General features: G+C 36.8%; 1 protein-coding gene across 2 annotated transcripts in view; it reads right to left on the bottom strand.

Moving 5' to 3' along the window:
• PIBF1 (progesterone immunomodulatory binding factor 1) overlaps positions 1 to 27,446 on the bottom strand; it is a 298,482-nt gene that overhangs the window by 67,688 nt on the left and 203,348 nt on the right. For both annotated transcript variants that reach the window (XM_027844511.1, XM_027844510.1), the window contains exon 15: positions 321 to 451. In XM_027844511.1, the coding sequence (XP_027700312.1) occupies positions 321 to 451 (131 nt within the window). The remainder of the gene's footprint in view (positions 1 to 320; positions 452 to 27,446) is intronic.

A 27,446-nucleotide genomic window follows, 5' to 3' on the forward strand; every position in this document is an offset into this window, starting at 1 on the left:
TATCTATCTATCTATCTATCTATCTATCTATCTATCTATCTATCTATCTATCCTTAGAAAATTCAGATCAAGATCTCACATCTGGATCTAATAGCCTGAGTTGCTATTTTTATGCTGAGTTTCTGATAATTTTTGATGCTTACTATTGTGTCACTTTATTGACTAAAAGCAAATCCAATACAAATTTAAGTCATTCTAAAACCTTTATTTTCACAATATGTATTTTTGTTGAATAGCATTTAAACTTGATATCTTTATAGTGGCATTTTATATTTATATTGTTCTCATTATTCAAACAGAAAAATATTTAGCTGTTTTACCTGACATCCATTTCAAGTTGCGAAATGCGTTCATTTTGTTCATTGATCTTAGAATCTCGCTGACGAACAGATTCAATGAGATATCTGTAAGGTTGCTGTGTTTGGTCTAACAGGGAATTCGCCCTTTCAAGCTAAAGAGAAAGACATCGTTGCATTAAAATTTTATAAATAGGACAAGTTGCAATCATGTATTAATGTTCTAGCAGTCAGATAAATCCACTTAAAAACAATTTTTTAAAATTAAATTTTGATTTTTTTTACATTGCCTACATTTCCCCCAGTAACTTCCTCTCCTCCTCATATTAATCCATCCCTAAAAAATAAATGATTTTTTAAAAGAGAAAAAGAGGAAGAAAAAAAAATCAGTAAAACTGAAAAGAAAAAAAAAGTCAATATAAACAATGTTCCACACTTATGAATAATTTCACTCCCCCAAACCCTTTCAAAGGAGTTGGGAAGGAATGTTTTCAAATCTCTTTAGAATCAATCTTTATAATTTTTAAACATACATTTTCAGTTGTTTTGTGGTTGTTATTCCATTAAAATTGTTGTTATCATTGTATATGTTGTTTTCTTGGCTTTGCTTACTTTATTTTTGCATTAGTTCATCTAAGTCTTTTGATGCTTCTCTGTATTCATCATTTTTGTTATTATAGCACGATGATATCTTATTGCATTCAGGTACCAATTTGTCTAATTATTCTCCATCTACGGGCATCTGCTTTGTTTCTAGTTCTTAGCTAACACAAAAAGGACTGCTATAAGTCAGCTAATTAATAAATTCATTATTAATTACCCAGAAACACTGTCTCTTGAGGTTTTTATTTGTCTCACTGGAGAATTAAAAAAATGAAATTTAATTAAAAATAACATTTAGATATGGAATCATTTATTTAATTACTAATGCTTTCCTTAGTAGTTGTACTGATGTGTTGTATTTGCTGTTTGGGGTGTCTGTAAGTCTGTTCACACCTTAGTTTGAAAAGGCCAAGGTCTCTACTGCATTCTGGGCTATCTCCAGTTGTCCTGATCCATATCTGGCCACTGGACCCAGATGGCTCTAGAGGAGAAAGTGAGGCTGGTGACTTTGCATAGCCTGCCCTCACTTAAATCCAATTCACTTGCATGCCATGGCATCATCTCCCTGATGTCATGGTCCTCTTAGAGAACAAAGGACAAACAGCAGCAGCAAGTCTGTTCACATGGCTGTTTTTTTCCTCCCTCAGGAATGCTTCAAATACCTTTCTTTTACTTAATGTCATCATTTTTTAAAATTGAGAATTGGGCAAAGATAGGGCATATCATTTTGAGCTATATTTTGAGCTCCTCTGCTTTTTGGAATATATCATTCCATTCTCTTCTGAACTTTCTGAGTTTCTTCACATAATTCAAATTTCCTTTCCTTTATATCTGAAGGTCTTTTTCCTGGATATTTGCAGAATTTATTGTTTTTCACTGGAACTGGGAAATTCAGCCATAATATATCTTGGAATTTGAAATATGTGGTATTTTGTCCCTTGAGGTGATCTGTGGATTCTTTTAATTGGTGCTTTGTTTTCTGGATCCATAAGTTCTAGGCTATTTTCTTTGATTGTTTCTTGCCTTCTGGTGTTCAGTTTTTTTCCATCTCTCTTATTCTTCTGTTAGGCCTATAATCTTAAAATGGTCCCTTTGCATTCTGCCTATGAGGTTAATATGTTTTGATCATATGTTTTTTAAACATTATTGCTTTTTGCTTCTCTTCTTACAGATTATCTTTTACCTAAGTATATCTGTATTCCCATTCTATTCTCTCTATTGCTTCTGTGGAGAGATTTACCACCATGGATTCAAGGTTTTGTATTGTGCTAATTATTTCCTCTGTGTGGTTAATAAATTCTGCATTTGTTCCCTTCCAATAACTTTCATCAAGATTCTTATCTCTGTCTTAAAAAATGATAAGAGTATTCTAGGACAGTTCCATGTTCCCAGATTCTCGTTCATCAAATGTAGCTTTCCTTTATTTGGAATTTTGGGTCACATGAGCAAGAAGATGGAGGATGAGACATTTTCTCTGATTATCATGATCTCTCAAACTTTTCTGAAACACAAATTATATGCCAGAGATAAAGCAACTTCAGGTCCAGGACACCTAGAATCCAAAAGAAAGTTAAAAAAATCCATGAACTGATGCTCACTGATCCTGAGATCACTTAGTACCTTCTCTACCTCCTATATTACTGGCAGCAAGGCTGCATTAGCAGTCTCAAGTACCTGACACGGGAGCTTGCAACAAAACTCAACCCCACACCCCAGAAAGACCTTCCTGTACTGTGGAGACCCCAGATTCAGGCTGCAGAAGTTTGCTTGGCCTGCAACAGGCAGCTGCTGCCAGTACCAGCCCTTCAGGAGCAAAAGCCTACTGGGTGATAGCCAGCCACCACTGAGTTCTTTGAACTGCGGGTTTGGGTTATATAACTGGTGCCTAGTCAGAGAAGTGAGGAACAGAGGGAGCAGGATAGGACAACAGAAAAATACACCATATACTTGAGGGGTTAGGGAGGTGTGTTAGAGGTGGTGGTACTGTGTAGCACTCCATTATACCTGAGGGAATGAGCAGCATCAAGCTGATGCCAGTTCTGTCCATCCAAAGTAACTTGGGGGCACAGACCTAGCTTGGTAAACTGTTAATTGCCCAGCGTAGGAGGTGGCTAAGAAGCTTTGAGATCTAGTCCCCAAGGAAACCACCACCACAGTCAGAGTCAGAAAGTGAGGGATAGGGGATAATCAAGAAAAAAAACAAACTGAAAGTACCAAAGATCTCAGGAAGAAGAAAATCCAAAGACCTTGAACATAAGAGAAAAATTAACTAGGAAAACATTAACAACAGAAGGAAATAAGACCTCTAGATCTAGTAAATGAGTTCAGGCATCTATGAATAATTACTGCAAAACAAAGGAAAATGATCCAACACTTGATGACAAAGAGGACCCTGTAGAATGTGAGAACATGGAACCACAACATACTTTTCCTGAGAGGTTCAAAAGAGAACAAGAATTATGAGACCAAAATTTCTGTATAGCAACAATAATGGGCAAAACAGAAAAACTGCAATTCGCAACGGAAAATCTCACCAAAGAAACAAAAAAGAGAATGATAGATCATGAATTCAAATACACAGAAATGAAGGACAATCTAGAAGAAGAGAAGCAAAAAACAAGAACATTATAAAAAAAATGATCACTATGTAAGCAAAGCATATGGATCTTGAAGACCCAATGCACAGACAACCTGAAGGCCTCCCAGAAGAACATGACAGAACAAAAGATCTTAACACCATAATGAAGGAAATAATAGAAGAGAACTGCTCAGTATTTCTGAACATAGAAAATCAAATTCTGTTTGAAAAAATTCACAGATTGCCTCCAGGAAAAAACAAAAACAAAAACAAAAAAAACCCCCCAAAACCCAAGTCTGTGAATTTCAAGGCACACAGTGGTTAAATTTAACAATTCAATTCAGAAATGACAAGTTCTGCAAGCCGTCAGGAGAAAGACCTTCAAATAACAAAAGAAAGGAAATTCAAATAATGCAAAACTATTCCACACCCACTAGAAAACATAGGAGAGAATGGAAAAATGTGTTCTGAAGAGCAATGGAGCTCAGGATGCAGCCCAGGGTGACCTGCCCTGTAAATCTGAGTTTAATCATGAATGAAAAAAGATAGCTGTCCAATAAGAAAAAGACATTGGAACATTTTTTTAGAAAGAATACCAGAACTAAAGAGATTATTTGTTTTTCAAAAATCACAAACAGCAGAAATGAAAGGAGTGAATAAGTGCAGCAGCCAAGGACAGCAACAGAGTGACAGCAGAGAGACCAGTAAAAAACTTTCTAAATGTATACAAGGAGACAGGGGTAAAGGTAGGAAACAGGTGGTGGTGGTAGTGAAGAGATGGGCCTAGGCTATTATGGACAGAACCTGGCAATACTCTGCCAACAGGTTACTCAATGTGTTTTTTGTAGAACTACATTACCACATGAGAGGCTGCATGAAAGGTTGGAGGGGAGCAGGTACATAGAAGGGAGTGTGTGATGGGACTGGGTCAAATCAAGGGCTAGCAATGAGGGAAAGATGACTATGGCCTATGGTCTCAGAAAGAAAAGAACTTAAAGGGAAATGGGCGAAGAAGAGGGAGGAAGGACTGAAGGTTGGAGAAGGTTTCACTGATGAATGCTCCTACGGGTAAAGAGAGATGATCTGAGAAGGGAGATGAAGATCTTGGACTAGGTGTGGTCTTGGGGATTTAGTGCTTGAAAAGCCCACTCTTCTTACCTCAGGAGGCTGGGGTGAAAAGTGGTGGGTAGGAGGAGAGTTGGAAATCCTGTGGGGCAACTGGCACCTGGGGGAGTAGAAGAGCATAGATCCAGGCAGGAGATTTTGAGGCAAATGAGGAAAAGGTAACCAGGGGAGGGTCTAGATTAGTGGTGGGTTGCACAATCAGGGGCAATGTCTTTTCTGAAAATGGCAATAATTGGCATTGTTCTGGAAGTGAGGCACAGTGGAAAAGGGGAATTTGTAAGGCAAGCTCTGCAAAACAGTGGGAGAAATCACCTAGAGAGGAGGGCCTAAAATGAATTCCTTGGAAGTTTTGACTGCATGAGGAATTCAGGGAAAAGAGACCAGATAATTACAATGGTCTTCAATCAGAGAATGCGGGTCTAGAGCAGACAGAAAAAGAAGATGGAAAATGAAGAGAATGAGAGAAATCCTTTTTGGAAAGGGACACATACACACACACACACACACAAAATTAAAAAGTTGATGAACAGGACTAGTTGAAGCGGAGGAGAGAAAAGGGGAATCGACCAATTGAGAGGAAAAGAAAGGGGAAGAATTATTTAGTCAGATAAAAGCAGGAGAGAAAAAAGAACTAATAAGCAAAACCCCAAAGGGAAAAGAGCAACAAATAAGAGAAGGGGACCAATGGTAAGGGAAGAGAGCTGGTAGGAATAAGGCCACCTTAAAAAAAGATAAGGTAAAGTAACTAAAGGAATATAATACTAGATTTACAGCAGAAGAGAGGGGACAAAATCATAACATAAAAAAAGTTAGAGACAAATGAAGGAAAATATAAACCTCTTATAAATGTGAACAATCAAAGAATTCAATAAAATGAAAAAGTGACATATTGGAAAAGAAAATAAAACCCTACACTCTCTTGCTTGCAATATTTTCCTTTATTTGTAAGATTTATTTAGAAATGTTTGTAATCTTTTAGATGTCTTGGTACTAATCTTCTTCACTAATTTTAGCATCTTTCCTGAAGATGTATCTGCTAGTGCTCTAGGTTTTTAACTAAATCTTATTTCTCAGGCATTTGGTGATCTTATTCTTTTATCCTTACATATTTTTACAATTTTTTAAACTTTTTCCAATTTTTATTAATTTTCTGTCTCTTCTGTTTTTGATGTTGGGTATTCTGCAGAGCTAGACCTCAGAGCTGCCTTAGCTTCATCTCACATTAGGGAATTTACTTGGGTCCTTTTTCTAAGCAGCTTCTGGGGAATAGGACTGGCCACATCTAGATTCTAGTCCCCTTTTCTTCAGTTCCAGTGTAGGCATGTATACCAGTTCTCTGCCTCATTTCTCTCCTTTCTTTAGTTTTCTGGTTAAGCTGAGTCAGTGTCTGCTAATTTTTTAGTCTTCGATAAGGGTGGTGTTTCTGACCCTTTTGGGAAGAGTTTTTTGCTTCCCTGAGGTTCCTTAACTGAGTGACTCTCTCAGGTAGAAGGGAAGAACAATTTCCCCCTGTTATACCTCTCCTTTCTGCACGTGATCAGAGAGAGTTGAAGTAAACTGCCTGCTGCAATGAGATGCTGGGGGAAGGGTAAAGGTAGGGAGTGTTGGCAGAGACTGCAGTAGGAGAAAAATCCCAGAATGAGTCCCAAAGCACAACAAGCCTGTGGGTCAATTTGTATACCTTGCTGGGAGAGTGATGCTGAGCGAGTTAAGGTTTAGAAGTCTTCACTGTTAATTCATAAGGAACTTTGTTGGGATTCTTGCTTTATTATCCCTGGATAATTACAGCTGGAACAGCTGGAACTGCTCTACATCTGACACATAATTCTTCTTTTGTGATTTTTTTTTTTGGAGAGTTAGTGGGGCTTGAAGAAAAGTGCAGTCTTCCATCTTGTTGCTCATATGACCCATAAGACATTTGGATATCAATTTTCCATAGACTCTTTTTAGGGGAGCATTTTTTTTTCTGTTTTTGTGTACATTTTTGTCTACATTTTAAAAGTTTTATTCTTCCTTCCTTAGTAATTGAAGTTTTACGAATGCTTAACTACTTGAGCTTTCTTAGAGCCAGGAACTTATGATGGGAAGTTCAGTCCTTTCTCTCCCTAAGGAAAATGGGAAAGAGACTTTGCCTGAAGCAACAATATCCAACAAACACAAGTGCATCAAAGCAAGACGCTACCACCTGCACTTATCTTACAGCCAAGCAGCTTCCTTTGTGATGCTATGGCCTTCCAGCCCAGCAGGCTCAAGTACAGGGCAATGTAGGAAGAATGAGAGGGGAAGGAGGTTCAAAATTACGGCTGCTCGTAAGAGGACAGACAAGAGGCAGAGATTTTAGTCATCTCCCTTTAGGGAGCGCTGCAAAGGATAAAGCCCTGCTATCCTGTCTCCTAGAGGAAGTCTATGTGAGTTGGTCTTGGGGTCAGACATGCTGGACTTGAGTCCAACCCTGAAGAAGTCACTTAACTGTTCTGTACATCAGTTTTCTCACTGTGAAGGAGTGACTAGATGGATTTTAAGGCTCCTCCTACCTTCATGGCTATGATCTCATGATTCTATAGCTGGGGCAATACAGTTGTTGTACCAGAAGAGGAGAGTGAGAAGGAATGTTAGATATTTAGGAAAAGAATCAGGAAAAGCAGCATCATGAAAGCCCAGAGAGGAGGAAATATCCAGGAGAAGAGGGTCAACAGAATCAAAAGCAGCAAACAGATCAAGAAGCATGAAGATGGAAAAAAGATTATCAGATTTGTCAATGAAAGAAATTATTGGCGATTATCTCCTGAGACAGCACATATAACTTTTGGATAACTAATTGCTGGAAGCTAATTGTTTTCCTTGACACCGAGCATAGATCTGCATCTCCATTAATTTTTAACCACTGCTTTTAATTTTGTCTTTTTGAGGCACGCAGAAGAAGTCTCGGCCCTCTTCCACAAAAGCCCTTCAAAGCCTTGCTTATAACATCCCTGCTTATTTTTCTCATCCAGGTGGAACATTTTTAGTTTTTTTCAAATGATCCTCATCTGCTACTATCTTAAGACCCTTCACTGTCCATGTCACTTTAGACTAGGAGATCTTAACCTTTTTTGCATCATGGACTCTTTTTGTAGTCTGGTGACTACGGATCCCTTTTTAGAAAAAAAGTTTTTAAATGCATAAAATTAAATGCATAGGATTATAAAAGAAAAACTATATTGACAATTGAAATAATTACGTTGACATATACATAAAATGATAAAATAAAAAATTTTAAAAGTTCATACCCGTCAAGATAAGAACTACTGCTCTAGATACTCTCTAGCTTTTCAATGTCCTTCCTAAACTGTGGCATGCAGAATCAAACATAATGCTCCAGGTACAGTCTGACCATATCAGAGTACAGTGGGACTATTCACAAAAATTTAAAAACTATTCTCTCATATTCCTAAAACACAGCCTGTGGTAAATATTACCATATTAAGCAAGGTCCTTCACACTGGTCCTATCCTACCTCTCCAGATTTACACATTTCTCTGCTCTCATGCTTTACATTTCATCCAAACTGACCTTAGGATGTTCCTTTTTGCTATTCAATGAAAACTTCTTGGGAAAATTGGAAAGTAGTCTGTTAGAAATTAGATTTAGGCAAACATTTCACACCATATGCCAAGGTAAGTTCCATATGGGTTCATGACTTAGACATAAAAAGTCACATCATAAATTATAGGAACAAGGAAGAAATTTCCAATGTATGGATAGAGGAAGTGTTTATGTCTAAATAAGGGACTGAGTGGACCATAGAAGAAAAAACTGACAATTATGATTACACAAAATTACATCATTTTTGTACTAAACAACCTAATGTGGTGGAGAAACAGGTAACTGGGGAAGAAAATTTACTGCAAAATTATTTGATAGAGTTCTCACTTGCACAATCTCTAGGAAACTGATTCAAATTTATAAAAAATAGAAGCCACTCCCTAATAAGTAAGAAGACAAAGTAGTCATCCAAAGAAGAAATCCAAACTATTAAAAGTCACATGAAAAAATGCTCTAAATCACTAATAATTAGAGAAATGTAAATTAAAACAACTCTGAGCTACCACCTCACATCCATTAGATTGGCTAGGTTGACAAAAAAGGAAAATGACAAATGCTAGAAAAGCTGTGGGAAAACACTTTATTGCATTGCTGGTATAGTTGTGAATTGGTATGGCTATTCTGGAAAACAATTTAGAACTATGTCCAAAAAGCTATTAAACTGTCTATAACCTTTTACACACTGTTCCTACTATTAGATCTATCCCTGAAAAAAGATTAAAGAAGAAGAGGATCTCTAGGTAAAAAAAAATCTATAGCAGCTCTTTTTACGGTGGCAATGAATTGGAAGCTGAGTTGATGCCCATCAACTAGAGAATTGCTGAACAAGTTATGGTATATAAGTGTGATGGAATTCTACTGCGCTATAAGAAATGATGCGGGGTATGGTTTCAGAAAAACATGAGAAGTGTTGCCAAGTGAGCAGAACCAGCAGGACTTTGAAAGTTTTAAGAATTCTGATCAACAAATAACCAACCACAATTCCAAAGAACTCATGATTCAATATGTGATCTACCTCCAGATACAGAAGTGATAGTCTTAGAGTAAAGATCAAAGCATTTATCATCCTTCCCTCCCTCCCTTTTTTTTTTCTTTCTTTCTCATGGCTAACATGGATATTTGTTTTGCATGACTATACATACTTGAAATGGGACCCCCTCACCCCAATAATACCTTAAAAAAAGAAAACAAGCAAAATGTTCATCTCTGTATTTGCTAAATATTCTAAAAAGAAACCAGTTTTTGCTAATATGTTAGCTCGTAAGGTAATTGTCCTTGGAGAAAAGGGGTGGGGAAAATCTATGGTTGGTTTGGGGCTGAGAAAGAAGGAAAGCGGATTCCTCTAGGCTCTGAAAAGTAAGTTTTTACCTTATCTGGTCCAAAACCAAACATCCATGCCACTTTTAGACTATGATCAAAACCTGTTGTCTCCCTTCCATTTCCCTTTCCAGCTCTTCTTAATGTGTTGTTTTCCCCCATTAGAATACAAGTTCTTTGAGGACAGAGACTATTGTGCACTTACAATATCCTTAGTTCTTAGAACTTAGTGCCTGGAATGTATTAACAAAGTAAGTGTTTAATAAATGCTTATTCTAACCCACTTTCCCCTCCCTTTTCTCTGTGAATTTTCTTCCCCCTCCCCCAAATCACTGACGTGGGGACACTCAACCAAACAGATAAATTTTACTGATACCTACCATTCAAGCAGTGAAAAGATTAAAGTTGGATATATACCTAGATACCAAATGAAAAATATGCCAACAGTGTGGTAGGAGGAAAAAGTTTGGCACTGACCCTTTATTGCCTCTCCTGACAGGCTTAAAAAGCCCCATTCTTCTCTAAGAGTGATGTAGAAAATGATGACTAAGGGAAAAGCCAGGCCCATAGAGATGTTTGAATTGCTGAGAAAGAGTGGCTCCCTATTCAAACTCTCCAAAAGAGGGAGTGGCTAGTTTTTTTCTCTTTAAACAAATCTATGCCATCACGGTTAGATTTTTACAAAAGAGAAGAAATCATCTAAGTATACTTAACAAAAATAACAAACTGGGTAAGCAGGAAATAAAATATCCAAGGAAATCATACAGAAAGCTAATCTTATGTAGTCAGTCTACATTTTTGAATTTGCTTGAGAAAATTCAATACATAACATTAATTTTCTTGTGGTTAAATGAGTACATGAAATATAGCCTTACAGGGAGAGGCCTTAGCAGCTGGGAGGACCATCAAAGACCTCATTCAAGTAATGGTGCTTCAGGTGAAATCTTGAAAGAAACTAGAGAATCTAAGAGGCAGAGGTGAGGAGGGAAAGCATTCTAGGTGTGAGAAACAACAAATAAAGCAGTATGGCTGAACCAGAGCCCATGGGAGGAAGTAATATGTTAAAAGATTGGCTCAGTGTCAATATGGAGGGAAGTCTCTGTTGCAATGCCTCAGGGAACTCTTTGGCTCACCAGGTGTTAAATGTTATTATTAATGACTTGCACAAAGGCATCCTGGCTTAGTCAACAATAAACTTAGTCAATAAACTTGGGTTCACAAACCCTCTTGAAAGGTACTGGCTATTTGACCCTGGCTATATCTTTCCCTTTCTCCTTTTCCTTTTGCTTTCCTTCTTTCCTCAGCTATTTGGAAAGCCTCATCAGACAGGCATTTTGCTTTCTTGCTCTTCTTTTTCTTTGGAATGTTTTTTGTTGCTGCCTCCTATATAAATTTGTGAACCTCTGTCCACAGTTCTTCAGGCACTCTATGCACCAGATCTAATCATCACCTCCACTTCATCATATTCATAATGGATGTTACTTAGGTCATATCTATATGGTCTGATGGTTTTCCTTACTTCCTTCAACTGAAGTCAGAACTTTGTAATATGATCTGAGTCACAGTCAGCTCCAGGTCTTGTTTTAACTAACTGTACAGAGCTTCTTCTCCTTTGGCTACAAAGTATATAATCAATCTGATTTCCATATTGACCTTCTGGTGATGTCCATGTGTAAAGTTGTCTTTTGGATTGTTGAAAAAGAGTGTTTTTATGACTAATGGGTTATCTTGACAAAGCTCTATTAATCTCTGCCCTGATTCATTTTGTACTTCAAGGCCAAACTTGCCTTTTATTTCAATTATCTTTTGATTTCTTACTTTAGCATTCCAATCCCTTATGATGAATGTGACATCTTTTTTTGGCGTAATTTGGTCTTGCAGATCTTCATAGAACTGATCAACTTTGGTTTCTTCAGCATCAACGACTGGAGCACAGATGTGTACTACCGTGATGTTGAATGGTTTACCTTGGATTCGAACAGATACTATTCTGTCATCTTGGAGATTATAAGCCCATTACTCTGGGGTTTTTTTCTCACCCTTTTATTGGCTACTTGATTTCTTCTAAGGGATTCTTGCCCACAGTAATATATGTAGTGATCACTTCCTGGCAAATAGAAGGAGAAGATATGGAAGCAGTGTCAGATTTTACATATTTGGGCTCAAAGATTACTGCAGACACCAACTGCAGCCATGGAATTAAAAGATACCTGCTCCTTTGAAAGAAAGCTATGTCAAATCTGGACAGTTAAAAAGCAGATATCAACTTGCTGACAAAGGTCTGTATAGTCAAAACTATGGTTTTTCCAGCAGCAATGTATGGCTGTGACAGGTGAGTGTCACAGAATTGACTCTTGAATTGTGGTGCTAGAGAAAACTTTTGAGAGTCCTTTGGAGAGGAAAGAGATCAAATCAGTTAATAATTAAAGAAATTAATTCAGGCTATTTACTGGAAAGTCAAATACTGAAGCTGAAACTTAAATACTTAGGCCATACAGTGAGAAGATGGGACTCAATGGAAAAGACCTGATATTGGGAAAGATTGAAGGCAAAAGGAAAAGGGGACAGCAGAGAATGAGATTGATAGATAGTGTCAAAGAAAAAACAAACATGAACTTGGACAGACTTCGGGAGATAGTAGAGGATAGAAGGGTCTGGCATGTTATGGTTCATAAAGTCACAAAGAGTCCAACATGACTGAACAACAACAAATCTGATCCTGGGCAAGTCACTTGAACTCTCAGTGCTTCAAGTATACTTTAAGACCATAAAATGCTGTGAAGGTGCTGATCTGTATTGCTCAAGGGAATTTCCTCGGAGGAGTTCTTATTCCTCAGTTAAATAAGAGGTCCAGTCCATTCCAATGAAGGCATAGATAGTACACTTACCAATTTGCAAATAACAAAAAAAACCTGAAGATACAGATAACAGGGATGAAAGAATCAGGATCTCAAAAGATTATGACAAGTCAGAATGATCTCATCCAATTTAGTAGTGGTCATCTTCACCAGTACAAGACAGGGGAAGGCATAACTAGATAGCAGTTTATTTTATTTTATTTTTTATTTTTCCACTTAATAGGGTTTTATTTTTTCTAATTACATGTAGGTAGATAAGTTTTCAACATTCATTTTTATAAGATTTCGAGTTCCAGATTTTTTTCTCCCTCCCTCCCTCCCCTGGGAGCGAGCAATCTGATATAGGTTATATATGTACAATCATATTAAACATATTTCCATATTAGTCATGTTGTGAGAGAAGAATCAACACAAAAGGTAAAAACAACGAGAAAGGAAAAACAACAAAAAAAGTGAAAATAATATGCTTCGATCTGCATTCAGACTCCAGTTCTTTCTCTGGATGTGGATAGCCTTTTCAATCATGAGTCTTTTAGAATTGTCTTAAATTACATTGTATTGCTGAGAAGAGCTAAGTCAATCATAGCTGATCATCTAATAGTGTTGCTATTACTGTGTACAATATTCTCCTGGTTCTACAGCAGTTTATTTTAAAGTGTATTAGCACTGGTTGAAGGAAATTGGGATGTTTAGCCCAGAGAAATAAGACTTTGGGATATCTGAAGACATGTGGAAAAAGAAACTAAGCAGAAATTTCTTGGATCCAGAAGGTAGAAATAGGAGCAATGGAAAGAGGAAATTTGGAAACTGGAAATTTAAGATTGATGTAAGAAAAACTTCTTAGCAATCTGAGCTATCCAAATGTGGAAAAGGCTACTTTGGGAGATAGTGAGTTTGCCCTGGTATGGTATATAGAGTGCTAGGCCTGCAGTTAGGAAGACTTGAGTTTGGATACGAGCTATGTGACCCTGGGAATGTCACTTAGTTTTAACTCCCTCATTTGTAAAATGGGGATAATCATAACACCTATCTCCCAGAGTTGATGTGAGGATCAAATGAGATTATATCTGTAAAGTGCTTAACTAGTTCTTGGATCATAGCAGGTACTTAATCAATTAATCAATCCTGCCTTCCCCTCTAGAGGTCTTCAAGTAAAGTGTGAATGATCATGTTAGGGGCAGTAGGGTACTGTAGTGGGGATTTGGGGGAAGTATACATTGGTCTTGATGGTCTCTGAGAACCTTTTCAACTTTGAAATTCTGTCACTAGTTGTTAGTAGAGTTTTAGTCTAATATGGTTATACATAAAAAATTACCTATTCTAATTCAGTAACACCAAAAAGTGTATGAGAATTAACCTTAATTATTTTCATTCAATTTCTCATTTTATGAAATGTTTGCTAACTTTTAAGTATTTTTTTTTTAAGCAATTGGGGTTAAATGACTTGCCCAGGAGTGTCAAGTGTTTAGTCTGAGGCCGGATTTGAACTCAGGTCCTCCTGACTTCAGGGATGGTGGTCTATCCTCTGCACCACCTAGCTGCCTCATTTGCTAACTTTTAAAATCATACACTAAGGTCTAAAAGAATGTTAAAAATACCTCTAATATACAACCCATTACTTTATTTCTCCTATAGTAAAGTACAGGTAATATTATACCATTGTTGGTCATAAGGATATATTTGTTTATTATACTGTTTGTGAGTTTAATGCTCCTTCTGACCCAATTATTATTTATTTTTCAATTTCCAACATAAAACATTTAGGACATAAGGGTTCTACTAATTGACAAATTTGATTAATTTTTTTTCTAAGCACATAAAAATGTCAAATCAGCAAATAAGGTAGGATTTGTGCCAAATAAAACTCTTTAACTTAGGACATATTTATCCCAGCTATTAATGTTTGGTAAACAAGGTTATTATTATTATTTATTTAGTATTTATAGAACTTTAGTAATAATATGTTACCTTGAAAATGTACTTTTATATGTATGATATAAATTATTATTATTACTTCTGCTCCATATTCAAGTAAACAGACTCTGAAGCCAAATGAATTACTAAAGAAAATCAATGAAGCAATTAAAATGATAATTTAGAGTTTCTTACCATCTTAAATGTACTTAGCCTACTTATTACAGTAGAAGACTCTATCTCATGAGTAATTTATCTTTATAAAATCAAAAGTTTAGTATGTAAAGATTGTGGTAATTCTTAGGTAAACAGACTAATGGAGAAAATTATATTGATATATAGAAACATAACTGAATTTTTTTGACACTTAAAAGTACTATAAAGCACCTCATTGAAAAGTGGCTTAGAAACTCGTTGTCTAGTAACTGTTATCATTTACAAAGTGTTCAGCAATAGCTCACATTCAACTTTACCCATGATTACTAAGTAAGCCATTTCCTTGTAAGAAGTCTTAGTAATTTGTGACTCAGAAATCACATATGCAATGAATGACTCAGAATATAAAGTTATTGATGAGAACTGGTCATATCTGAAACTCTGAAGCACACATTCTATGGAAATGTCACTTCTTTCTTATGTCAATATTTTATAATTGTGATTCAGAGAAAGTAATATCTGATTAAAATAAAACTATATATTCTGGTTCTCCAAATAGTCTGTTTGGTTATCTTTGATCTTAAAGAGCAAAACAAACAAAAGGTAACTAAAGTCTTGGTTTTCTTTCTAAGATGTGTAATTCTGGATTGGAGTTTCATACCTCTGAGGTGCTATACTTTGTCTGCGTGCACGCCTCTCCAAAGACAGAATGATGTCATTCTTGCTTTGGAGTATGTTCGCTAGGCCATGTAAATAAAGTTTTCCTAGTAGAGAAGTCTGTCTGCCAATTCTGAAGAAACGTTTGCTAATAATACTAAATTGAACAGACATTATGTGGAGAACATAGGAAAACAATTTATCAGTGGCTTCCATGTAGTGAGCTAAAAATCCAGCAACTATGAGAATTTTTTTCTTGATTGGGGGGAGAGGGAGATGAGAAGGGTGGAAATAATTTGTATCTATGATATAAAGTCGGGCAACTTGTCTGTAACTTAAAAGTTTTAGAGAGGTGCCTGGGGAACTGTGAGATTAAATAAATTGCATATGGTCATAGAGTTAGTATGTGTCAGAAGTTTAAACGCAGGTCTTTCTGATTTCGAGGTCAGCCCCACTATCTATTATATCATGCTGCATCACATCAGCATTTGGAGAGCATTGTACAAGTTGCTAAGATATGGACTGTGTTTTCAGGGACCTTATAATTTAGTAGAAGAGATAAGATGTATAAAAATTAACAGCATACAAAAATAGAAGAGTATAAGTATATAAAAGAGCTACAAAGTGACCCAAAAATTATGAAAGATAATTTCTGACTTGGGAATCAAGGAATGCTGCACAGAGAAGGTGGCTTTTGGTCTGGGTTTTCAAGGATAGGTACAGTTTCAATAAATAAAAGCCAGGGACTCGGCATTTCAGGTATAATAATCAATCTGACCAAAGGGATAAAGGTGGGAATGCATTCATGGAACAGAGAATAGGCTGTTTTGGATAGAGATATCATAGATTTAGAATTGGCAGGGGTCTTGGAGATCTCAACCCATTTGTTTTATAAATGAAGAAACTGGGGCCCAGAGGGGTTAAGTGATTTGCCCAAGGTCACACAGGTCAATAGAATTTAAGTCCAGGTTCTCAATTCCAAATTCAGCACTAAAAAAAATTAAATAAAAAAATTAAACCATGAATTTCACTCAAGGGATATATAGTATGTGGTAAGGCAATAAATGAGCTAATAACTTTGAACTTTATTCGGTAGGCAGAATAGGGACACTGGAAGTTTTTGAACAGAGAAATAGTATGGTCAAATTTGTGCATGAAGAATATTAATTTGGCCAGGGTATGAAGGATTGATTAGGGGAGGGAGGGAGATGGAAGAGCAGAGAGAGGAGAAAAGGGAGAAAGAATGATTAAGAAGCTGTTGCAATTATAAGGTAAGAGGTAATAAAGGCCATCAGAGTCTAATGCTGATGTTTGAAACAATGGGAATAAAAACCAGAGTATTTACTGATGAGTACCACATTCTGCAAACGATTGTTTTAGTTGTAAGCCAAAGGAGAATTTTTGCATGAGAATAGCATGGAAAGGGCTGCTGATTACAAATTGGTCTTTTCAGCTCAATCTATAATATGGGACTCTTTGCTTATAGGATTATTAACATCCCACACAAGAGAAATCTATACAGTCAGCACACTGGGTTATAAACTCTAAAGTGGGTATCTTTTTGATGTGATCAGAGTATTATTCTGAGATGGAAGCTAAGATGATGAACATAAAATACAAGAGATCAACAATTTGCACTAGTAATCCAACATCCTGTCTTGCTTCTCCCCATATGGAGCCAAAGCAATTCAAAATCCTAGGCAGGAAATTAAGGATAGGGGTGGCCAAAGTCCAGCTGTAAATAAGGGATTGAGTTTACGGAGGGATGTATCAAGTAGACTGGGAAGGAAAAAAGATCAGAAGCACTTCAAACAACATTGCTCAGGGTTTGGGCAAGCACAGGGAGGTAAAGTAACCAAAGGCAAAGCAGACAGACAGGAGAGGGACCAAAGTTTAGGCAGAAGTCATTGACAATGTAGGCAACCTGAATGGGAAGAGTCAGGATAAGATGGAGCTAAAGAACAATGGCTGTCATGGCAACAGTTTGGTTTGCTCTTTATCCTAAGTGGTACTTTGTTTTTGTTTAATTTCAATGCAGGAGGAGTATATGAACCCTTTTCCTCTACCACCTCAACCCCCCTGTTTAGAGTTGCTAAGATACCAACTTAGGAAATTATTTTTACTGATTTGCTTCCAAAATCTCATAGAGGAATGAAGATCCCTCCCCATTCCCATGAGAGAGATTATGGCATCTTCTAAACCCTGCCAAAAAGTCTAAAATGTAACTAACTTTAAGATAAGCTATGATTTAATTAACTGCAATATGTCTTTCATTTGACAAAAATCTACATGGAGGATTAAAAAAGAACCAATGAGTAAAATTTTGTTACGATATCTCTGGCACCATCTAGGGGAAAAGGAAGTCTAAATCTAATGTCTTAATACAAATTCTCTAGAGAGAAATGATTAGAGGAGTAAATGCTCCCAATATACAAAGGGTTAATATGGTACAAGTGGCAATAGTGCTACAAGTGGCCACTAGGGGGCAGCCAAAGGCCAGGGAAGGTATTCAGGTTCAAGTGATGGATGCACTGAAGGTAGCTGTTGACAGGCCAAGTCTACTTTCCAAGAAAAAGGGTTTTCCTAGGGTTCAGTGTTTACTAGGTCATTCCTTAAAGGAAGGTTTAACTTGCCATAGAATGACTGGAAGACCCACTATACAGCCCGTAAAGTTGGATATTTCTAACACCAACAACAGCTTTTGTAGTAGGTAATGATAATCAGGAAGGGTTATAGATGGATCCCTTAATTAGAATTCAAGGGAGTAGTTTTGATATAGGAGGGTCATGTAGCATTGTTGCAGGTGAATTTGGGTTGTGGTGTAGAAGGACAGCCAATCATCTTTGTGGAGGTACTCTATATCCTCACCAGCACAGCTTCAGGGTATAATTTGTTCTGTCAATCTATCAGGGAGTGAGGATCTGAAAAAAGCATACTTTTTCCTGAAAGGCAGAAAGCAGGGAATTTAAGATGGATAAATTTCCAGAGTTCTGCCTGTTGGAGGACAGAAGGTTAACTTGGCCAGCAACTGATTCAGAAATCAACAGAGGAGATGCACTTTAGCTTCTTAGTGCATCTGGCTATGAAAGTGGTACAAATAACTTGGGGTCCTGCTCAATATATGGGCTAGCCATGTTTCACAGCAATCATGTAGGGCTAATGAAACCTTAAAATGGCATATTATTACATCGGGGTTTACCTGAGTGCAGAGAATATAGGACCGGAAGGAATGGATCTAAAGAAGTAGCTATCTGTCTTCTAAGTTGATGTAACTATAATAGGATCTGAGAAGAGATAGCCAAGCGAGAAAGAGAAAATGGAAAAATCTAGAATAGAGGGTAGCTTGGGTAAGAATTACAGTGAAAAAAGATAGCAATTGAGGGAAAGGGCCAAAATAAGTAGTAGCATTTGTAGAAGTGCATGGATTTACCTATCCCATGAAATCATTAAATCTGTGTTGGCTTGGGTTTGTAATAGGTAGGAGGTGGGAGGATAGAAGTAAAGATTGGAGAATATAGGAGAATAAGAAGGTATGGAAGCTTCATTAGTGCTGAAGCTTGTGAGGTGATCAAGATATTTTTGTCCATCTATGGATATTTATGTTCATATATTTTGCTTATTTGTCAGAAATCTATATTTGTTTTTATCTACCATTTTTCTATGAATCAGTAACACAGAAATTCTAAGTCTAAAATTCTTTTGGCTTAACTGAAATCTCTGAACTCCAGGCTTTCCACAAGTGAAGTTAAATTCTGGGATCCAATTTGTATGTATTTCATATAGTAGTAAGGGGTTATCAGTGATCACTGATTCTATGTCATTGTATAGATAAGTACACTGAAACTTAGAATCATTAAGTGACTTGCCAGTGGTCACCCAGCTAATGAATGGCAAAGCTGGAACCAGAACCCAAGTCTTAATTCAGTACCCTTTCTATTATATTATATAATTTCCACATCTTTCCACAATCTCAAATTCATGTAATACCCAGAATTCACTTCAATCTTTAGTTAACTCTCACTTATTCCAGGGCTGGTTTATAATTAGTGAAGTCAAACTCCTCTACTTCCTCTACATCCTCTACATGGATTTCCTCTACTTCTTTATACCATGTTACTTGATCTATCATATACTTTCTTATTCACCTTCAATCTCACATCTTTCATCGGTTCCTTCCATATGATTTTCTCTAATCCTATGTTAGTGACACTGCAGTTCACTCAGTCTGAAATATTGTTATCTTTGATTCTCCTTCTTCTTCAATCAGCCAATAAATATTTATTAAACTCTTACTATACGTAAGGCTCTGTGCTAGGCACTGGGGAAACAGAGTTTTTGCCTTCAAGGAGCAATCTATTGAGGGAGACAAATATGCATAATAGAAGTACATACTGAAAAAGATAAAAGGTGATTTGAGTGGGCTAGCACTAGCAGCTACTGAGATCAGGAAAGGTTTCATGTAGAAGGTGGCACTTGAACTAGATCCTGAAGGAGACTAGGGATTCTAAAAGACAGAGGTGAGGAGAGATATGGAAGACTGTCAGTACAGAGGCATGAAGATAGGAAGTGGAGTGCCATATATGAGGAAAACTACGACTGGACCAATGAAAGTGTGAACAAGAGTGAAGTGTAATAAATCAAGTAAAGCAGATTGGAAGGCAGGTTGTAAAGGGTTTCAAAACTCCCCAAAGAGGAATTCATACTTGGCCCTTGAGGGAATAAGCTGTCATTGGAAGTTGCTGAGAAGGGGGCAAGGTAACATAGTCAAACCGTGTTTTAGGAAAATCAGTCTGAAAATGCTGGGGAGATGGACTAGTTTAAGAAGAGACTATAGGCAGACAGGCCAATAAGAAGGCTATTGTAATAGTTCAGACAAAAAAGTGATAAAGGCCCAGTCTAGGGTGGTGACTGTGTGGGTAGAGAGAAAGAGATATGGAGGCTGAAATGACAAGATATGACAACTGAGTAGATATGTAGGGTAAGAATGGGGAATAGGGGAATGACACCAAAGTTGCTAAACTGGGTGACCAGAAGGATGATGATTCGCTTGGTGTAAATAAGTTGGTTTGGAAGAGTGGTACCTTTTAGGGGAAAGATGCTGATTCCAGTTTTGGAAATGCTGAGTTTGAGATTTCTGTGGAACATTCAGTGGGAATGTCCAATAGAAAGTTGAGAGTTTAGAACTGGAACTTAGGAGAGAGCAGGGCTGAACATATAAATCTCAAAGTCATCTACACATAAAAGATAATCGAATCTATGTGAAATGATGAGGTGATAAAGAAAGGAAGAATAAAGAGGAAAAAGAGGAGCCTAAGACAAAGCCTTGGGCTTCACTTATGGTTTGAGGGAGAATGGAGACTGAGAAAGAATGGTCAGATATATAGGAACAGAACTAAGAGACAGTAGTATTCCAGAATCCCAGACAAGGGACAGTATTCAGACGGAAATGATGAAATGGTGGGAAATGATGTTAAATGCTGCAGAGAGGTCAAGAAGGATCAAGATTGAGAAAAGGCCATCAGATAGTGTAATCAAGAAGTTACTGGAAACTTTGAAGAAAGTAGTTTCGGTTGAAGGAAGAGGTTGGAAGATACTCTGCATGGGGTCAAGAACTGAAAGAATGAGAAGACAGGATGTGGAGGCAACAGTTGCTGACAGCTTCTTTTACCCTCTTCCCTGTTCTCACTGTTAACATCCCAGTTCAGACTCCCATTCTATTTCACCTAAACTACTGTGATACTCTTAAAAAAATAAAAATTAGTAACAAAAATAGCTTTATTACATCAAGTAATAAACATATGTAAAGATGCAAATTATAGCTTTAAGCCATTTATCTAGGTTAAAAAAATAATTCTGTGGCAAACTCAAGATCTGAAATCTACAGCCATCAGGGACCTTGTTAGGTATTTGGTAGGCTAACAGGTTCTCTGTATTTGTAATTAAAGAATTTTAAATAGACTTCAAAGAACAAAGAACCATGCAAATAACTTATATAATGTTATTTTTGAAAGCAAGGCTTATATCATATGGCCAACTGATACATAACAAACAACTTAGGTAAAACATATAGCATCTACTCATGAAATACAAAATCCTTAGAGATGGATCTTCTAAGATAAAAAGTGCAAAGAATAACTATTTGGGTGATGTTAAGCATACTCAAAGGAAGAAAAGTCATAGAGCACCGGCCCTGAAGTCAGGAGTACCTGAGTTCAAATCTGGCCTCAGACCAAACACTTGACACTTACTAGCTGTGTGACCCTGGGCAAGTCACTTAACCCCAACTGCCTAAAAAAACAAAACAAAACAAAACAAAACAAAAAAAAGAGAAGTCAAAGGAAGGGCAGGTTAGTAAGCTAGTATACCATAGTTTGCAACAATATAAACAGAACTTTCTACGTGCAGTTTTGGGGACCAATGCTTTAAAAAAGGAACCTATGTCATTCCTACCTACTAAAAATGAATATTCAAATCAATTGCAAAATTATCTTTTCTCATATTGTACAGACGATATTCTTAGGCCACAGAGGAAGAAAAGCAGAAAGAACCCAACTCTTAGAACATTCAAAATCAGGGATTCAGATAAATGTTTTGGAAATCACCAGAGGAATATCGTTTTCACACACACACATATACACACACACACACACACACAGGACTAGTAAAAATAACAGCTATTATTTATAGTTCACTGAGGTTTGCAGAGTGATCTACATTTTTGTTATCTTATTAATTTTTTTTTTTTTTTGGGGCAACTGGGGTTAAGTGACTTGCCCAGGGTCACACACCTAGTAAGTATCAAGTGTTTGGTCTGAGGCCAGATTTGAACTCAGGTCCTCCTGACTTCAGGGCTGGTGCTCTGTCCACTGCACCACCTAGCTGCCCCATCTTATTTAATTCTTACAGTAACCTGGTGCTATTGTCATCTATATTTTAAGATTGAGAAAAGTGAGGTTGAAAGAGGTTAAGTGACTTACCTAGGGACACAGAACTAGTAAAGGTCAACTTAGGGCTTCCCAACTCTAAATTCCAGCACTATATCTATTATACAACCTAACTACACCACTGAAAACTCTGGAAATGAAGTAGGAAGTTATCTTGCATTCTGTTCTGTCTTTGTCAAGCATTCCTGGATAAATCTTTTGATAAAAAATGATGTCTCATGTTATTCCCTCCATCGTGCTTTTGCTCTCTCTTACATGTGGGTTCTGATCTCTTTCCCATGCTCTTTGATGATAGAAGTTCTGCTCTTAGCTGGGGGGCTCTGCTTAATCTATAACCTATAACCATCAATCAGCTGTTAGTACTAGGTGCATGTACCATACAAGTAGAAAGACTCTCCTAGCTGGGTTCAGGGAAGCATCTGGCACTTCTGGCTATTTAAGTTGGGCTTGTAACACAGAACTAGTCTGGCTCTGAATGTGAGGACATCTCTTGATGCAGCAGAATATCCTGGGTTAACCAGCACACTTTTTATTTGGGCTCCAAAGGCACTAGCAAGTGTCTACAATAGTCTATTATCAGTTCTATCTACCTCCTTCAATCCTTTTCTTCAATCTATCCTGAATGTAGATCTGATTCTGATTCCCTACAGGTGCCTTAGCATAGCCTTTCCAGCATCAAGGTTTTCTTACCCTTCTAATCGGTTCTTGATACTGCCCTTGATATTCGACTTCCTTCTATAGAGATCTGATGATTCATTTAAAAACAAACACTCGCTCTGTGCCGATCACTCCTTCACTCATAACATGTCAATGGTCTCACAGTGGTGACCCTGTGAAAACTGAAATCTCGAGTCTGGTATTTCAACTGCTTAACAGTAGTTCCAATCTGCTTTTCTACCCTTGCTTCACACTCCTCTCCAGCATGTATTCTAGAGCTCAAATAAACTTCTTATCCCTTGAACTAATTTTTTAATCTTCTCTGTCTATGTCTTTACTCATGCTATTCCTTTTTCTTGGAATGCCTTCTTTCTTCAATTCTGTGTTTTGAAAGCCTATTTTCTCTTTTGTACTAAATTCAAATGTCATCTCTTTCACAAAGCCTTCCCTGATCTTTCTCTTTCCCAACTCAAAAAAGAAAACCCAGTAATGCAGGCTAGAGTGTTTTTTTTTTCTTTACAATAAGTTAATATCCCCTGATAATTAAACAATTATTTTAACAAAATATAAAAATAATTTAAAATTCCATTTTAATATTTGGTCAACAATTACAGAATGTGAAAACAGGAGACTAATTATTTGTTTCATGGAATTTCCAGTAAATTCTTATTATAATGCTTCTGAAAATATGACCAGAAATATAATATTTACCTTCATAATAAAAAAGAATACACTTTAAAAACATATTATATGTGTTATAGCAAATAGTCAAAGATTTATACAAGGAGAGAACAAAGGAAAAATTAGTGAATAAAGTTTTCTGTTTCTATTTCACCTCCAACTTCACACCACTCCTAGGGTACAACTAACTACAGCAAGTGTCCCTCATTCCTACACTCTTGGAAAAAGAGGGTACCACACAAGAAGGTAGCTAGGGGAAGAAGCAGCAGCTCTATAATTTTTTATCATAAGAAATAAAAGACCTGAAGCTAAAATCCAGAAAATTAGACCATAACACCTTCTGAAACATAAAAAGCAGTATGGCTGACCTTTAATAATAGTCATTTATGGAGTGTTATGAAGGCATTAAAACTTCTTAGATAAAGACACAAAGTCACACCCACACCTGTCCAAATAATAAGCTAATTTGCTTGAAGCTTAATGAGAGAATTATTAATCAATATTTGTGTAATTCTTTACTATTTTAACAGTGATTGGCATTTGGTCTTTAGTTGTTACATATGATAACACACATCTGTATACAGATATGTGTACACTATATGTGTACCTATATTAATAGAGAAAGTCAGTGGGGGATAGAGGATAGACAAAACCTCAAAATCAGGGAAACTGAGGTTCAAGTCCTGCCTTTGGCACTTACTGGCTATGTGACACTGGGCAAGTCACTTAACCTCAGTGCCTGGGCAGCTCTTTAAGACTATGTTGAATAGAAGATGCTTCTGATCTGTATTAATCAAAGGAGTTTCCTCATCAAGGAGGAAATCACAGCTAAGGTTCCAGGAGAATATTCAAGAATTTGTTCTTTGAGTCATGCTTGTATGAATAATGATTTAAATGTCAACCCATACGATTATCACTTTTAAAGCACTTGGCTCAGTGCTGGGCACATAGCAGGTGATTTATAAATGCGTATTCCTCCTTGCCTCCCCTCCCTGGTATCCCATAGGCATATCAAACTCGGCCTCTTAAACCTAACTCACCTATCCTCCTACCTTCCTTTTTTTTTTTTTTTGTGAGGGCACAACTCTTAGTTACCCAGGTTCATAATTTTGGTTTCATCTTTGATTCTTTCCTTTCTCGTTTCTCTTTCAATTTTTGCATTTGTGTTCCCAGGGGCTCAGTTTCTTAATTCCCAGATGCCATCAGTAGCCAAGTCAATTCTACCCATAACATTGCTTCCATCTGCTCTACACTCACGTGATCACTACCCTAACTCAGGCCCTCATCATCAGTTTCTTTGCATTTGGTCTCCTCTCTACAATTCTTCCTCCCCATGGGAATGAACATGGGACCCGTCTCTCTAATTAACTCCACTTATCCAAACAGTTACCAAATCTTATAATTTTGTTCTCTACTAAAACTCTTGCATACGAACCCTTCATGCCACTGACAGAGTCACCACCTTTTCACCCTTGATTATTGTAGCAACTTTTGTACTGACCCTCCTGCCTCAAATCTCTCCCCCATCCAAACCTTCCTCCAAAATGATTACCCTATTCAGTAAACAATGGCTCTCTATTAGGACTAAAATCAAACAAAAGCTCTTCTGTCATGTCAAGTCCTTCACAATGTGGCCCCTCTCTATCTTTCCAGTCTTTTAACTCACCACTCTATGGTCTAGCTAGCATATTTGTCTACTTGCTGTTCCTCAGCCACGATGCCCTCATGCATTGTGCTAAGCCCTGGGAAAACAAAGAAAAATAAAAACAAAGTCCTTGAAGAGCTCCCACTGCAATTGGGGAGACAATATGAAAATAACGACACAAGTATAAGGGATTGGCCTGAGTCAGACTCCGTCTTGGACACTAGAAGGTATTCTCAGAGGGATGTCACTGGGGTTAGGAGTGGAGGGGAGAGAAGAAGGTAGGATTTGAGCTGATTCTCTGAGGAAAGCAGGGAAGCTGGGAGGCAGAGCTGAGAGAGGAGATCATTCAGGTGAGGGGCAGCCAGTGCAGCGGCAAAGATGGAGTGTGAAGGGGATGGCAAGTAGGCTGATGTAGCTGGATTGTTGAAGGCATGGAAGTGGGTAGAGTGTGATAAGGCTGGAAAGGCAGTAATGGACTTTAGATCTGAGCCTGGACGTAATAGAAAGTCCCCGGAGTTATATGAGTAAAAGGGTTGACATAACCACACCTATGCTAGAACAAAATAATTTTGTCAGCTAAATGGAGGATGGATTAGAGGAGGGACAGACAAGGCAGGGAGATCAACTAGAAAGTTCTTATAATACAGATGTGAGGTGATGAGGCCCTGCTTTAGGGTTTTCTCTGTGAGTAGAGAAAAGAGGACATTTAAGAGAGATAATGTGAAGATAGAGACAAGATTTCACAATAGAATGTGTTCCATCCACTGTATTTATCTTGTATGTACAAATTTATGCATATGTTGTCTCCCCCATATGAATATAACCTCCTTGAGGGCAGGGACTGTTTTTGTCTTTTTTTTTTTTTAAATTTCCAATGCTTAGCACAATACTTGGCACATGGTAAGTACTTAATAAAAACTTGTTGATTAATTATTGCTTTAACTATTGTAGGAAGTAAGAAAGGGGCCATATACAACTGTAGAACTAACTTTTAGTTTGACCCTCCTGCTGAGGATACTTTATGGGAATTTATCCAAATGTTATTCTTTATTTTTCCCAAAGTTAACTACAAAAGTGAGCTCTTGCTAGAGTAAATGACTAAAAGATGCATTCAGGGTCAATACCATTTTGATCCTAGAAAAGATATAGCAGGGAATAAGAAAAACTGAAGAGAATGTGGATCATGAGTGGACTGGGGAGAAAAGAGATCTCCGGCATCACTGACCTCCTGTAAAAGCCAAAGCTTCAAAGAAGTGTCCAGAAAAAGAACTATAAATAAAATGATATATTCCAAAATACACAAGATTTCAAGAAGGTTTTGTGTATGTGAATTGGACCTTTAGCAAAATAATTTCTTCCATTTCACACACAAACTTTTCTATATAAAAACATCCCTAAAAAAGAACAAATTGAAGAACAAAGTCAAATACTCAAATGTCTGTATTGGGAATACCACCAATGATATATATCAAAGCCTGCCCATCTTGTTCCATTCTTGTTCATATCCTCCCATATGTTCACTACATGGGAGTCTATATAGAAATCTTGACTATTTTGGAATACAGCATTTTATTTATGGTTCTTTTCTGGAAGCTTTTAATGTTTCAATAAAACTAGAAGCTTTTTTTTTAAACTAAAAGAATAGATAAATTATTAGCTAAACTGATTTTTTAAAAAAAGAGCTGCAACTAAGCAAAATCATTCCAAGGGCATTTAGGGATATAAATGGAAGGAGGTCAGCAACAGAAGAAAAATGGAAAAGATGTGCAAAAATTGATGTAGCAAACTGTTTAATGAATTTTTTTTTCAAGCATTGTGGTTAGTTTTTTTTTATCTGTTGTTTTTCTAGTGTGGATTTTTTTTTAGTTGCATAATCAATTCAATGATCTGTTCTTTCTTTTGTTGATAAAAATATCTAGTGATACATAAAATTTTTCCTAAGGACTATTTTGGTTATATTACAAAAGAGCTGGTGTACTGTCTAATTATTATAATTTTCTTTGATGAAATTATCTATTATTTCTATGATTTGTTCTTCACCTTATCAATTCTTTAGGATTACATTATTTAGTCTTGTCTAAATTGGAATTTTGACTTCCAAGGCCTTGTATTGATTATAATTTTTACTGTTTTAGTCAGTAAAGATTCTGTTTAATATATTTTGACTTTTATGCATTTGTATATGAGGATTTTATGTACAAGCACAAATTTAACTTTTGTAAAGTGTCATGCACAGCTGAGAATATATATGCTTCTTTCCATTGCCTTTCAGTAAATGGCAGAAACTTATCATATATACTCTTCTAAAACTGTATTCAAGTCTTTAATTTCTTCCTGGTTTACATTTTGTTAGATTTGTCTAAGTCTAAAAGAGGCTCATTGAGTTCCCCAACTATCATAATTTTTGCTGTTTTTTATTTCTCTCTAGGT

This window comes from Vombatus ursinus, unplaced genomic scaffold, assembly GCF_900497805.2.
Source record: "Vombatus ursinus unplaced genomic scaffold, bare-nosed wombat genome assembly UNPS02014942.1, whole genome shotgun sequence".
Taxonomy (NCBI): Eukaryota; Metazoa; Chordata; class Mammalia; order Diprotodontia; family Vombatidae; genus Vombatus; species Vombatus ursinus.